The 15,850-nt window shown below is 44.6% G+C and overlaps 1 protein-coding gene across 2 annotated transcripts in view; it reads right to left on the bottom strand.

The window, feature by feature from the left end:
• Positions 1 to 15,850, bottom strand: part of TSPAN2 (tetraspanin 2) — a 236,155-nt gene that overhangs the window by 67,034 nt on the left and 153,271 nt on the right. For both annotated transcript variants that reach the window (XM_040337388.1, XM_040337387.1), the window contains exon 3: positions 2,416 to 2,513. In XM_040337388.1, coding sequence (XP_040193322.1) covers positions 2,416 to 2,513 — 98 coding nt within the window. The remainder of the gene's footprint in view (positions 1 to 2,415; positions 2,514 to 15,850) is intronic.

The following is a 15,850-nucleotide window of genomic DNA, read 5'->3' on the forward strand; positions in this document are numbered from 1 at the left end:
ATACAGTACAATGTTTGGGGGTTCTGAGTAATTTTCTAGCAAAAGAATGATGATTTGTACATGTAGGAGAGAAGTGCCAGAATAGGCCCGGTATGGAGGTGGGTATAAAAGCCCTGTATTGAAGGGGATAAAACAGCTTTTAATTTATTATTAAATCATTAAGCCCTGGTTCACACTGGGCTGCGGGAGTGAAGCCGTGCGAGTTCAGCTGAACTCGCACAATTTCACTCCCGCTGGCTGTCCCGATTTCGGCCACGATTTTTTTTTTTTTTTACAAACAGTCTCTAGAGCAGGGGTCTCAAACTGGCGGCCCTCCAGCTTTTGCGAAACTACAAGTCCCTTTGTGCTTGTGGGAGTCATGCTTGTAACATTTAGCCTTGCAATGCCTCATGGGATGTGTAGTTTTGCAACAGCTGGAGGGCAGCCAATTTGAGACCCCTGCTCTAGAGTTTACTCAGAACAGTTCGAAAAAACAACTTCCAGGAAGAAGCAGTTCTGTGGATGGAAATACCTTGTTGATGAGATAAATCAGAGAGGAATGGCCAGATTGGAGCTGACAGAAAGGCCATGATAACTTGCATAACCACTCTTTACAACTGTGGTGAGCGGGAAATCCTCTCAGAATGCACAACACATCGAACCTAGAGCCCAATTGGTTAAAATAGCAGAAGACCATGTCAGGTTCTACTCTTGTCAACCAAGAACAGAAAGCCAAGACAAACGTGGGTACAGACTCCACAAAACCAGATGCTTGAAGACTGGAAACATGTAGTTTGTTCTAATGAATTTGGATTTTTGCTGGGGAACACAGATGTTAAATGAGTCACAGGATCTTAATCCAAAAGAACACATTGGAATGTCCTAAAATGAAAGATTTGCAGCGTGAATGTTCAGCTGACAAATCTGCAAAAATGATGTGTAAGCGACTACCGCCGTCGCCGATTGCGTTCCACGCTGGAACGCATTAGCCTACCGCGCATTGATGTCATCGCCTGGCGCAGTGTGCATTCCAGCGTGGAACACGGAAGTGACGAGCGCAATCAGCGCTCTATTTCATACACATGTCTTGCTGCTATAAATCTACTGCGCTGTCAGTACATGGCGTACCTTTGTCGGCCGTAGCCTGCCTGAACCCCGGTCCACGCTACCAAACTACAGCTTGTTGATACTCCCTAAGAATTAAGCGTTATCAAACCGGATCCACGCTACCTTACTTGCTGTGGGGACACCCAAACCTATTTACCTGCTGGAGACCCTCATTATCTCATTTCATTGCGGACAACAATACTCTGCTACTACGGTACCAAGAAGCCTACAAATGGATAAGTACTTTTACTACCATACTTCAATGCTCTAGAATTACCCTGTTTTCATATTGCACATACTATCTATAGTATTTGAACCCTGCTCAAGTTTAAATTACCACCTTGCTTGCGATTAGCTATTGTGGATTCATATTACCATTGCGCATAGGCGTGCGCACAGGGTGTGCCAGGTGTGTCCAGGCACACCCTAATTACTCTGTGCAGCACAGATTCCTCCTATGGTATTGGATGAGGGGGGAAAGGGGTTGGTAAATATGTAATTTAATGACCCCTTCCTTTTCTAAATTAACACACTGAGTGATCAGTAGTGTGTTTTTGAGCTTTGGGGTGCACACCCTAATGCTATAGGCTGCGCACACCTATGCCATTGCGGGATTTTTCACACTAAATGTTCCTTGAATATTCATGAAGATTACAGCTTGATTATATGTCTTAGTCTATATCTTAAAAGGGACATACATTCCTAAGCCGTTCATATAATCAATAGCTGCCTCTCTCCAGCATATATTATCCCAATACAGTTTTTTCCTACGCTACGTGCATGACATTTGTTAATTATAGAAAACGTGCTTCTGGCCTGTATATGAAACACGTTCGCATATACCTTTTAATTTAGGGGTTGTAGGTATGTAGTAATAACTCCTCCCTTAGTTCAACACATTCCTTTCTGTGTGACAGATGTAGTGAACCCCAAACTCTTTTTCCTCAGATTAGAGTGATGCCTGGGGTCTAGTACTGAATGTCATATTGCATTGAGAAATGCATTGACCCCTTTAAAAATATTCTAACCGCAGTTGTGGTTCACTCTCGTTCACCGTAGTTTGTGACAATATGATGCAATCATGTCAACATGGACCAGAACTCAAAGAAAGGTTGATGGAATGTGCAATCCATGCCATGAAAGATTGATACAGATTTGGGAGCAAAGGGAGGCTCAACCCAATATAAGCATAGCGTTCCAATAAATTGTTTGGTGGGTGTATGTATGTACATCAACTGTGTAATTTCCTGAAAATCAGCTGTACTTGTAATGTTTGGTATTGTTTCATTCAAATAAACTATGTTACAATGACAGAAAATATTCCCTTACCGCCCCAAGCAAACACTGAGATTCACGGGCAGCTCCACAGCAGCCAAAGAAGCCAATCAGCATCATCAATGCACCAGCTCCTACCAGTACATAAAGCCCTGTGAGATAGAACAAAAAGTAAATTAATCATGTTATTTTATTAAAAGACAAGTTATAGAAAATATAAGTAAAGGAAAAAAAAAAATCTAAAGTCGCTCCCTGTAAACCTCATACGATCGTTTCCTGTGACAAGAACAGATAAAAACTTTGAGTAGTGTTTATCTGCATTCCACTGACCTGTTAAAATACAGTTGTAAACAGACGTTTATAAAACTGCATGCAAATTTTTTAGAATTGCCCTCCTTAGACTTCTTACTGGACCTTGAACAGCCTCCCTCACTGACCAATGGGTAGGTTCAACAGAGGCGTGACATGAATGTAGAGATATAGCTTCTGAAGTTAACAGTTTCACATGCCAATTTACTAATGATAACAATGGTATTAACCATGTCATCTCTCCGTTCTTTCCTTGAGGCTGTATATATAAGATTCCCTCAGGCCTTCCATATTTTTTTTTTTGCCCGTCTCTAGAATCTTATCAATAGGAACAGCACAGGTATCTCCACCAATTTCAACAGCTACCAGAACACCCTAACAGCAGCTTCATTCAATTGGATGCATCCACTGTTCTTAAGAAGGCTCCTTGACAAGAGTGGAGTACATTTGAGCCAGTTAGACAGGAACTGGATGAACTTTGCTCAATGTTTGGCCAGCTTAAAGCGGAACTTTACCCATAAAAACCTGGTAAAAAGCGTTTTTTTCTTGTTGGAGGCTGCCATTTTGCTGAAGCCCAGAGCCCCTAACAGCAGTAAACCATAAAGCGGAATTAATCCTATAATTTTAAGGGTTTAAAAAAAGTTAAATTCCTCGGTGATCCAGCATGACTTAAGTTTTGGAGTACAGTTCCACTTTAGGAATGTTTTAACCAATACATCTATTTGGTCCAAATGGAAGAGAAAGATGAAATGTTTCTATGCTAGTGAACTGCTAAGGACTCAATTAGGGAACTGGGCTTAGAGAACTGGAGCCTGGCCAGTGAAATGTTTTTTGCATGGAAAAATAGATGCATAAACATACCAGTAAAGTCCATCTATGCTACCCATTGCAGTAATTTATTTTTTCCCTTTTAGGCTGGGTTCACACTACTATACTACTTTCATCCTACTTTGCTCTGTGTTCAATGTTTCTCTATGAGAGCGTCTTGTAGCGTCCTACACAAGTCGGTCCGACTTTGAAAATGCTCCCTGTACTACTTTTGGTCCTACATTGATCCTACTTCAGGCCCATTGAATATCATTGAAGTCGGACCAAAGTAGTATCCTGTTCATGAAAGTAGGATGGATGTAGGACCAATGTAGGATAAATGTAGGACCAATGTAGCAGAGCAAAGTAGGATGAAAGTAGTGTAGTAGTGTGAACCCAGCCTAATGCTGTCGAATGAAAATTAAATCACACCTGGTTCTTGGGGTAAATACAAGACAGTTCTTTCACAAATTTTTACACATAACACCCAATGATGCAAAAGTCTATGGGGGATTTACTAAACATGGAGAGTGCAAAATCTGGTCTAGCTCTACAAAAAAAGCAGTCAGCTTCCAGGTTTTATTGCCAAAGCATAATTGAACAAGCTGAAGTTAGAAGCTGACTGGCTACCATGCACAGCTGCACCACATTCTGTGTGCTCCAGTTTTAGTAAATGAACCCCAATATATATAGTTTGCCAACAGGCCATTTGTCAGTACTAGTATACAGGTAGGCTGAATTCTTGCAGTGCATGCCTACTGCAATGAGCAGTTCTCACTATACATTGACAAGATCAATTAGATATTGCTTTGCCGGTTAAAGCTGAACTCCAGGTATGGTCTATATTGCATACTTGCATTGGTCAAGCTTGGCAAAATACAGGCATCTCTCATACCTGGGGAAGCCGACAATCACTCTAGTAGTAGGAGCTACTGGGACCTTCTAGGGTTCTGTGCTGGGTCACACTGTCACCATTCACAGAGTGCCTTGTGTTATTTTCAATGAATACAAGATGGTCTTTGATTGGATGAGGTAAAGCAAGCTGCTTGGCACATGACCCAGAAGATCACTATCACTGTAGTAGTGCTGACTACTACAATGAATGCCAGCTTACCCAGAGGCCCCTGGAGGTATAAAATATGAAAACGTTCACTGTCAAGCTGGATGCAAGAATGCAGTAAAAATGATACCTAGAGTTCAGCTTTAAGAAAAAAATTTTTGCTTCCAAAGCTCAAATTTTACTAAATACATCTGTTGGCAGGCACGATTCACTGGTTTCTGAGCACAGATACAATCTTCCAACAACCTTTACTGACCATGGGGAGTCCTTAGATATGTATACGCGCCTTCTGGAAAATGCTATGATCCACAATCCAAAGCAACCAAGATGTGCCCACACTTCACACTGGAAAAAATGGGAAGTGATCATGCTGTTCCAAATGTTTTTCTACAGTAGAAGGTACAAGTAAAAGTTTAAGCTTGTATCCACGTTCTGCGGGTACTGGATGGTGCCTGCCAATAACGGCTGAGGTTAGCAAAATGTGTGCCTTATTTCTATCTTTGTGAATAAGCCTCCCCACAGCAGACATGTTGACCAAGTTATCTTGGAATTCAGTACATTTTTTTACACAGAAATTCTGATTATGGTATGTTCCTGTTTTGGATGCAGATAGTGATCAGAGAAATAATTTGAGCTAATCTTACAAATACTGCAATTCACATAACTGTAGTGAACTGACATTTGTAGTCATTGTAAGCCTAGTCATTTAACATTTTAATTAGTGAAGTGGACGGCAGTCTAAAGCCTCGTACACACAATCAGATTTTCCACAGACAAAGCCCTTAGACATTTGTCCGAAGGGCATTGGCCATGAACTTGTCTTGCACACAATTGACGACCAACAAGCACGAACATAGTTACATACTACGTTATTTTTCAGCTCTTTAGCGCTACCCTTTGGGCACCTTCTGCTAATGTCATGTTTTGTGAGCATTGATTCCGAGCATGTCTGTTTGTACTTTGGACTTTTGTACACATGCTCGGAAAATCCAACAAACCGCTATCCACGGAAAATGTTAAAGCCTGCCATCCAACATTTGGCGGAAAATCTGACAATTGTTCGATGGATCGTACAAACAGTCGGATTTTCCGCCAACAGCCTGTCATCACAAAATTCCTGTCGAAAAATCCAATCATGTGTACGAGGCTTTAGGCACTGCAAAATTAGACAATCTAAAATGTATCTCTTCAGTAGTAAAATTAAATGTAATTTGGGCAACAGCTGTATGTGAAACTTTACCACAGGACAGACTGGAAACTGGAAGAAGATCTATCCCCGGGGAAGTCCCAGGATTCACTGCTATGCTCACACCCACCTCCTGCCAATTTGTGTCTAAAGGAACATTCTATTTTTTCCATTGGTGGCTCATGCATATATTTACAGCTACGGCGTCTCTGTCTGCAGCACTACTATATCAATTTCCAGACACATAAAATCTTCCTCCAAGCTGAAAGATTTGTCTGCATTTGTCAGAAGTCTTCATACATCACCAACCAGCGGATTAAGAAAAATACCACAGAAAAAAGTTGAAAGGGGAGGAAATGTAAAGGTTTATAAATGAAATAAAACATTTAAGCATGCCTGATGCCGCGTACACACGACCGTTTTACATGACGAGAAAAATTACATTTTTTAAATTGGTCATTAAAAACGATTGTGTATAGGCTCCAGAGCATTTTTCTCAACGTGAAAAATGGGCATTAAAAATTTAGAACATGCTCTAAAATTTCATGTCGTGTGTAGGCTTTAACGACGGGGAAAAAACGTGAATGCTCAGAAGTTATGAGACGGGAGCACTCGTTCTGGTAAAACTAGCGTTTGTAATGGAGATCGCACATTTTTAAGACCGCTGTGCAAATACGGTGTGATACAAAGTATTGCAATGACCGCCATTTTATTCTCTAGAGTGTTCGGGAAAAAAAAAAAAAAAAACTTTTTTTAAATGAAGAAAAAAAAAAAAAAACACAACAGGAAAGCCCAAATGTGTTTTATATTGTGAAGGATAATGTTACGCCGAGTACATTGGTACCCAACATGTCACGCTTCAAAATTATGCCCGCTTGTGGAATGGCGTCAAACTTACCCATAAAAATCTCCATAGGAGACGTTTAAAAAATTGCATGTTTTGCATGTTTTGAGTTACAGGGGAGGTCCAATGCTAAAATTATTGATCTTGCTCCAATGTGGCAATACCTCACATGTGTGGTTTGAACATAGTCTTCATATGCGGGTGCTGCTCACGTATGAGTTCGCTTCTGCGCATGAGCTCGGCGGGGCGCGCTTTAAAAAAAAAAAAAAGAACGTTTATTTTATTGATTTAAAAAATAAAATAAAATTGGGGATACTTTTATTCATATTACAAGGAATGTAAAAATCCCTTGTAATAGAAAAAGCATGACAGGTCCTCTTAAATATGAGACCTGGGCTCAAAAATTCCTCAGATCTCATATTTGGACTTAAATGCAATAAAATAAAAAATCTGAATCTGCTGGTTAATGTAACCAAATGTATGTAATTCTATTAATGGGACTAAATTGAGGTATATAAAAGCTGTTTGTACAAATGGTCCACTGGAACCCTAGGCTCTCCACATCTAAATATTGGAATGTTTTGTTTCCACTGCTTGAGGGGATTGTGATGCTCGTTCATCTTGTATGGCCCTCGAGTAAAAGAGGAAGATATTAATTCACACAAATGTCTTGTGTACTTTCATTTTTTTTTTGCACGGAAACACTGCTAATTTAGGCTAATCCCTTCATGACCAGAGCTCTTTAAAAAAAGAGTATGTAAACCCAACATTTCATATGTACAATGTACATATATAAAAAGGTATCCTGTACTCTTTGTATTGCTTCCTTTACGTGAAGTCCCTGGTGTTCCTGCCAGTCCCTCTGCTTTCCTATTACAAATTTAGGACACTAAGCAAGGAGAACACACAGTGGTCAGCTCTCTAGCTGTGCTGGGAACTCAGCCTGCTCTCCTCCAATGATCAGACTTGTCCTGAGACGCCCCCTGCACAGCCTTTCACTGGGAAGATCAGTGTACTGCAGTTTCTCCTCCCCTACCTCTCTGTTTAAGGAGCTTAGAGGGTATGCAATTACTTACATACAGGGACACCAGATGCATTGATTCCAATGGTGGGTGTTTTTTTTTTTTTTTCTTGAGGCATGCGATTAGAGCCAGAGGCATATTGAATGTAATTTTCATTCAGAAAATTACAATAACTCCAAAATCAAATATTCATACAAACCTTCATTCGAAATTCTACAGCCAACTTGAAAATTCTTTATAATTACAGATCTCAACTCAGACATATTTTTTTTTTAGAAACAGCTTTGTTTAGTCCTACTAAACAGCTACCCAAAACTGATATTTTTTTTGGATTACCCAGATTAATTTAAAAGGAATACAAAAGATAAAAAAATAAAATAATAAAAGTTGTTACTTACCTCCACTGTGCAGCTCGTTTTGCACAGAGTGGCCCCAAACCTGGTCTTCTGGGGTCCCTCGGCGGCTCCTCCCCACAAGAATTCACCACCTTCATGCATGCGAGCTTGCATGGTGGAGGGTTCTTGCGGGCACGCTCCAGGGCTATAGCCGCTCACTGTATCACTCAGCCCCGCCCCTGGTGCGCCACGCGTCATTGGATGTGATTGACAGCAGTGCGAGCCAATGGCTGCGCTGCTTACAATTAACCAATGCAGGAGCCAAGAAGCCTGGGCGTTCACGGCGCGGGACTTTCCGAGGGGTCAGGTAAGTTAAAGGGTGGCTACGGGGGGGAGGGGGGGGAGGGGGCGCTAATCCAGAATGCATTAAGGTGAAAAAAAACCTTAGTTAGACTTACCGGTAACGGTATTTCTATGAGTCTTTCAGGACAGCACCTGGAGAGAGCGCAGCTCCACCCACTTCCCAGGAAACACTGCAGTCAATGCTATAACTTCCGCCCTCTTCCACCATGGCCTCAGTTGTTCACGAGTACCTCCGGCCACGCTGAAATTAGATAAGCAGAACATAGAAACTACACACATTAGCATATATATATATTATCTTTAATAATAAAAGGGCGGGTTATCGGTGCTGTCCTGAAAGACTCATAGAAATACCGTTACCGGTAAGTCTAACTAAGGTTTTCTCACCTCGTCTTTCAGGACAGCACCTGGAGATGATAACCGAGTACTTACTCTAGGGTGGGACCACCGCTTGCAGGACCTTCCTGCCAAAAGACTGCTCTGACACAGAGAGCAAATCCATCCTATAATGACGAGCAAAGGTGGAAAAGCTCGTCCACGTTGCCGCTTTACAGATGTGTTCTGGTGAAGCTCCAGCCCGTTCTACCCAGGAAGTTGCCACCGCCCTAGTAGAATGGGCCATTACTCCCGGAGGGGGATCCAAACCTTTAGCTTTGTATGCCTCATGGATAGCCATGCGTAACCATCTAGCCAGAGTACTTTTGGAAGCCCCATGCCCCTTGCGGGATCCTGAAAACAGAACGAAAAGCGAATTTGCCTTTCTGTACTCGCTAGAGACCTCTAGATAGCGTCTAATGCATCTCCTGACATCTAAGGAATGGAATTCCCTCTCCTTCGGACAAGAAGGAGTTGGACAAAAGGTAGGTAACACTATTTCCTGCGTCCTATGAAAAACTGACACTACCTTCGGAAGAAAACTCGGATCAGTTCTTAATACTACCCTATCAGGGAAGATTGACAAAAAAGGCTCCAAAACGGAAAGCGCCTGAAGCTCGCTAATCCTCCTCGCTGAGGTGACCGCCACCAAAAGCACCAATTTTAAAGTTAGAAACTTTACAGAGGCGTCTACCAGTGGTTCGAAGGGTTTTCGAGTCAAACCCCCCAGGACCACTGATAAATCCCACTTGGGGAAAAATTTAAACGGGGAAGGCCTAGCCCTGGCTAAGGCCTTAAAAAATCTGATGACATAGGGCTCTAGAGATAAACGTCTCTCTAGAAACACTGACAAAGCCGCCACCTGTGCCTTCAAGGTGCTGGCTGCCAGACCCTTATCCATACCGTCTTGTAAAAACTCCAAGACGGAACAAGTATTCAAAGGAGAATAATTTCTACCTTCACACCAAGAATTGAAAACCTTCTAAGTCTTGAAATAGATGGCCCTTGTAACCTCTTTTCTGCTACTAAGTAGCGTATCTACCAAACGTTTGGACAAACCCTTTCGGCTAAGAATTAACTCTTCAGTAACCAGGCCGTGAGTCTTAACCGACTCACGTCTGGATGAAGTAGAGGACCCTGAAAAAGTAAATCTCTTCTGACTGGCAGTACCCAGGGATCTTCTACTGTCAGTTCCAACAGACTCGAAAACCAAGGCCTCTTGGGCCAGTACGGGGCTATCAGGATCAGAGTAGTCTTCTCCTCCTGAAGCTTCCGTAACACTAAAGGGAATGATCTGAACCGGGGGGAAGGCATAGCACAGGCGGAAGGGCCAGCGTTGAACTAACGCATCTAGACCCTCTGCCTGGTCCATTCTGTTTAGAGAGAAATAAGCCGGAACCTTGGCATTGGACTGGGCCGCGAACAGGTCTATCTGAGGAGTTCCCCACTTGTTTACTAGCTCTTTGAAGACCTCCGGGCATAAACACCACTCCGATTCCAGAACCCTCGACCGACTTAAAAAGTCTGCCAGCAGGTTTAGGCTGCCTTTTAGGTGTACTGCCGATAGGGAAGCCAAGTTCACCTCTGCCCAGGACAGAGTCTGTAAGGCCAGACTGAGGAGTACTTTGCTTCTCGTGCCCCCCTGTCTGGAAACATACGCCACTGCTGTGGCGTTGTCTGACAGAATCTGGACATGCTGGTCCAGAATCAGCTCCTGGAAGGCCCTTAGCCCTAACCAAATGGCCCTGAGTTCCCTCCAATTGGAGGACCTTCTGGACTCTTCCCTCGTCCAGGATCCCTGTGCCATCTGCCCGTTCAGGTGAGCACCCCATCCCCACGAACTCGCGTCCGTAGTTAGGACCCTTGTAGTGAGGAAGGACCAAGACAGACCTAGGCGCAGATTTGCCTGGCCTCTCCACCACCAAAGTTTCCTCTTCACTGAAGACGGAACCCTGAATCTCTTCTCTAGGGATTCCCCATGGGTCCAATTCTGAAGGATCACCTGTTGTAGGCCCCTTGAATGGAGACGAGCCCACTGCACCGCCGGAATGGCGGCCGTGAGTAAGCCCATTGTGGACATGGCTGAGCGCACAGAAATCGGCACATTCGTCTGAATTGTCTTCACCGCAGCCAGAACTTTCTCTATCTTTTCTTCTGGTAGAAAGATTTTCCCCTGAACAGAGTCTATAACGTATCCTAGAAAGACTATCCTCTGGGAGGGCACTAGATTTGACTTTTCTTTGTTCAGGATCCAACCGAGCCCTTCCAAATGAGCCTGGGTCCTCCTCAGGTCCTGGAGAAGCTGCTCCTCCGACTTGGCGAACAGCAGGAGGTCGTCCAAGTATGGAATTATAGAAATCCCCCTGAGCCTTAGGGGTGCCAAGGCCTCTGCCACCACCTTTGAAAAGACTCTGGGAGAGGAGGAAAGGCCGAATGGGAGGGCTCTGAATTGAAAATGTCTCACTCCGCTCTCTGTTCTGATGGCTAGACGCAGATAGCGCTGGGAGGAAGTCCTGATCGGGACGTGTAAATAAGCATCCCTTAAATCTATTGATGCTAGAAAGCACCCCAGGGGAAGAAGCTTTCTCACCGAGTATATAGAGTCCATGCGGAATCTCTTGTACCGGATAGCTAGATTCAGGACCTTCAGGTTTAAAATTAACCTGAATTTGCCCGACGGCTTCTTTACAAGAAATATATGGGAATAACAGCCCTCCCCCTGTTCTCTCTGGGGATATGGCGTAATCACCCTCTGTTGGAGAAATTCCTCCACTAATGTCAGCATAGCCCGAGACTTCTCTTGCTCCCTGGGCAATTGGGTCACATAAAACCGCGACGGTGGTTTTCCCGAAAACTTCAGTGCGTATCCCTCTGCAATCAGCTTGAGTACATACGGACTGGACGTCGCCTCTGCCCACTGTGGAAGGAAGGCTTGGAGCCGACCACCCACAGCTGGGAGACCGTCACTGGGGCTTAGCAGGTTGGCTGGGGGAGCGAAACAACACCCCAGGCTTCCCGCGGCCCCTCTGGGACCGCCAGGGTCTACCACCCTGACCTCTTTGTGCCTCCTTAGGACCCTTGGCTTGGAAAAAAGGACGAAAATTTTTCTTGGGCCCCGAATCTACCTTTTTTAAAGGAAGAGCCTTCTTAATATCCGCCGTCCTATCCAGGACGGTGTCTAGTCCTGTGCCAAAAACCAAGTCTCCTTCAAAAGGTAACCCACACAGTTTCAGCTTAGAGGCTGTGTCCCCCTGCCAGGTCTTAACCCATAAGGCCCTTCTGGTTGAATTTATCAACGCCGAGGATGTGGCGGGGAGCTTCACGGATTCAGCCGAAGCATCCGCTATATAGCCTACCGCTTTCATAAGGACTGGAAAGGACTCCAAAAGCTCTCTACGAGAGGTACCGGCCTCGATGTGACCTTTAAGCTGATCCAGCCAATGCTCAAGGTTTCTGGCCACCACAGTGGATGCCATAGCTGGTTTAAGATTAATCAAGGAGGTATCCCAGGCTTTTTTGAGCAGGCTATCTGCTCTTATCCAGGGGATCCTTAAGGGCACCTGTATCCTCAAAAGCTAGGTCCGTATTGCGAGAAACTTTTGAGAATGCTGCATCCAGTTTAGGCCTTTTATTCCAGGCCTGCGTTGGATCCTCATCGAAAGGAAATCTCCTTTTCAGAGATTTAGAAAAGAAGGGTGCCTTCTCTGGGTCCTTCCATTCTCTTTTAATTGTCTCAGACAATACTTTATGTACCGGGAAGGTACGATGTTTTACCTCATCCAAACCCTGGTACATCCTGTCATGCAAGGACAGCTGAGTCGCATCTTCCTTAATGTTTAAGGTAGAATGAATTGTCCTTAATAGGTCATCAACCTCCTCTAAGGACAGTTTATAGCGTGAGGAAGAAGTATACCTTTCTTCTTCATCCTCCGCCTCTGATCCTGAAACCACATTTTCAGGTTCCTCCTCCTCTGACTCACTGTCTAACCTTCTAGATGTGGAGGGGGTACTGGCCCTGGCCTTAGATCCTTTAGTCGGACCCTTGTCCAGGAAGGAGCGAAAAGACTGGAAAGTCTGGTGCAACTCCTCCCTAAATGAAGAGAGCAACTCCCCCGCTCCCTTAACGGTGGGCTGCTCAGAGGCCGAACTAGTAGAGGCTTCCCCCCTGACAATCTCCGCAATACAAGTTTTGCATAAAGGTTTGGTCCAGTTCCCTTTAAGGGAAGCTTTACAAGTAGCACACCGCTTCTTGGAAGGAGGAGGTTCTACCACTTTAAGTTTTTCTTTAACTTTCTGAAACGACACAAAGGACAACAACGCTATGTTTAACCTTTGTACGCCAGCCAACAAATCACACAAGTGCACACAGCTAGTGAACAAATAAAAACCAGAACCCATCACCGCTGTACCAGAAAACTACACGCACCCACAGAAGTGACTAGGGTGAGTGAGGCAGGCTCCCCTCCCCCGAAGGGGCAGAAAAGAGGGACATAACACCCTGGTACATTGACCCTCGCTGGGTCTCCTACCTGGGCCGGGCTGGTGCTTGTGGCTCCTGCTCCCGCCACCTCCGCTGCGTCTTCTGGCTCCATGGTCCCAGAACGCTGCGGGCGTGCGACAGCTTTTTTAAATCTCCCGGGTTCCTCTCGCCGCTGCGAGACCCGGAAATAGCACCGCCGAGGCTCACTCCTCCTCCTGCGTTCCAGGCGGCCGGAACCGGAAGCCGCCTCGCGCCGCCGGAAGTCCCGCCTCCACCCGGAAAGGACGCCACTACGCCCTCCGCTCCGGAACCTCGTACGCCGGAAGAACGGCACCTGACCGCCCCCCCGCAAGCTACGATGCCCGGACTAAGGGAGCGGGACCTCCAGCAGCCTCTGTCCTCGCCGGACCGAAGAGGAGAAGCATCCCGACCTTCACCCGCGCGTCAGTGGAGAAGTCGAGTCCGCCTCCTGGAGGATCACCTCCTAACACCTAAAACACCGGTATGCTCAAACAAAATCCACCTTCCCCGCCTGGGGAGAGAACAGCACACCCCTGGTTCCCTGCAGCGCTTCCACCATGGCCGGAGGAAACACTACAACTGAGGCCATGGTGAAAGAGGGCGGAAGTTATAGCATTGACTGCAGTGTTTCCTGGGAAGTGGGTGGAGCTGCGCTCTCTCCAGGTGCTGTCCTGAAAGACGAGGTGAGAAAATTACCTTTACAACCCCTTTAAAGCATTAAAGACCTTTTTGATGTTAACATTACAAACAATGTATACTTGCCTGCTCTGTGCAATAGTATTGCACAGATCCGACACAAACCTCCTCTCAGGGTCCCCCCGCCAACGCTTTCTGCTCCTCCTCTTCAGTGTCTGCCCCCAAAGCAAGCACTTGATATTGAGGCAGATTAGTCGGCTTGCTCCTGAGCCTGGCTGTGTGCGCCTATAGACACCCATAGCGTGGCATGGCCCCACCCCTCACTCCCTCCTCACTGGATTTGTTTGACATCAGGAGCCAATAGCTCCCACTGCTGCCTCCATATTCAGTGAGGAAAGAGCATCAATACCATTCTCAGGCGCTGGATTGAGATCAAGCTTAGGCAAGTATTTAGGGGAGGCTGGGGAAGAGGAGATAATCATGGAAGGTTTTTGACCTTAATGCAGAGAATGCATTAGGTAAAAAACATTTAGCCTTTACAACCACTTTAATTAGAAGGACTGGTTAAGGGACCTGAAAGTTAATGGTTCTATAAATAACACCAATGCTCTCATGCTAGGAGTGCCGATACCGGACTGATACCGATCTCCAAAATCTCCATATCAGCTAGCATACAGAGTCAAAGGCAATTGCTTTTTCTCACTTTTGCTATGGATAAAATGATAAGGCTGCCAATACATTTCTTATTTTATTCACCTTAGCGACAGAGGCGATTAGAGAAGACAGCTAGAACGAGTTCAGCACATTAGAGAATGATTGGTCTTCAACAAATATGATGCCTTTTAAGTGCATCCGAGGATTAACAAAGCAGCTTTAATGTAACCTGAATCTCTGCAGCTGCACATGCATCAGAATGTTAAGCAAATGAAAATACTCTTGCTTTTCTCATGGAAAATAGGCTTCATGGGAAATACTGCAAAAATCCTCCCAACGATTAATTATACATCTTTCAAACATTGCAGTTCAGTTTTGGAACTATCCAAGTTATGCTAATGACAAATTTCATTGAAAGCCATGCTCTGATGACGATGGGAATACAACGTCTTTGTTTAGATTCACTGCCTGCAGGTTTTACTTACATGGTTATACAATCACGACAAGATTATGCATCAGACTGAAACTCTGCACTTATTTTTTCTAAAGTGATAATATTCCACTGGCCTTCTACAAAGCCATCCATCATTCTATGCAACGCAGTCATGTGACTCATCTATCATTCATGAGCCACTTTAAAGAAACCAAGCAGTTTGCAGGTTACAACATAAAAGATAGGAGTATGCTGTGACTTTTTTGGGGTAGATTGTACCTAGTTATTGGTTACCATGTCAAACTAAAATGTATTCCATCAATTCTATTAAAACCGATTCACGCTGAATCACTTCTAACACAGAACTGCATTCACAGGCATAAAAAAAAAAAAATTATGGCTTAGTTATCCACTCCACCAACTCTTCTGCATGTTCTGGCTCAATGGCCAACAGCAGAAAAAAAAAAGAAAAAAAAGGACAAGTGTGTCCCATGGCCACCTGCAGAGGATACACCATGTCCACGACCAGCACTGTTGACTCTAGACAGACTGCTTTCTCTTTTAGTGGCCTGTGAGCTTATGCCTCTCCTTGGTGGCCTTCTGGACAGGATGGTGATATTCTTTTCACACCGCACTATACTGTATTATATACTCTGCACTATATACTGTACACTGCCTGCACTGCATTATATATTCTATACTGACTGCACTGTATTATGCGTTCTACACTGATTGCACTATATTTTATACTGACTGCACTATATTTTATACTGTACACTGACTGCTCTATATTTTATACTGTACACTGCCTGCACGCTCTATCCACCAACTAACCTGCCTAATCTCTCTTCAGTCTCCACATTAACACACGGCCACCATGTAAGCAGCCTTATATTGTGTGGGGACGTGGACTTGATGCCTGAGGCACCCTGCCTTTGACCAATCATGGCTCTGACAGTACATT

Source organism: Rana temporaria, chromosome 2 (genome assembly GCF_905171775.1).
Source record: "Rana temporaria chromosome 2, aRanTem1.1, whole genome shotgun sequence".
In the NCBI taxonomy this organism is placed as follows: Eukaryota; Metazoa; Chordata; class Amphibia; order Anura; family Ranidae; genus Rana; species Rana temporaria.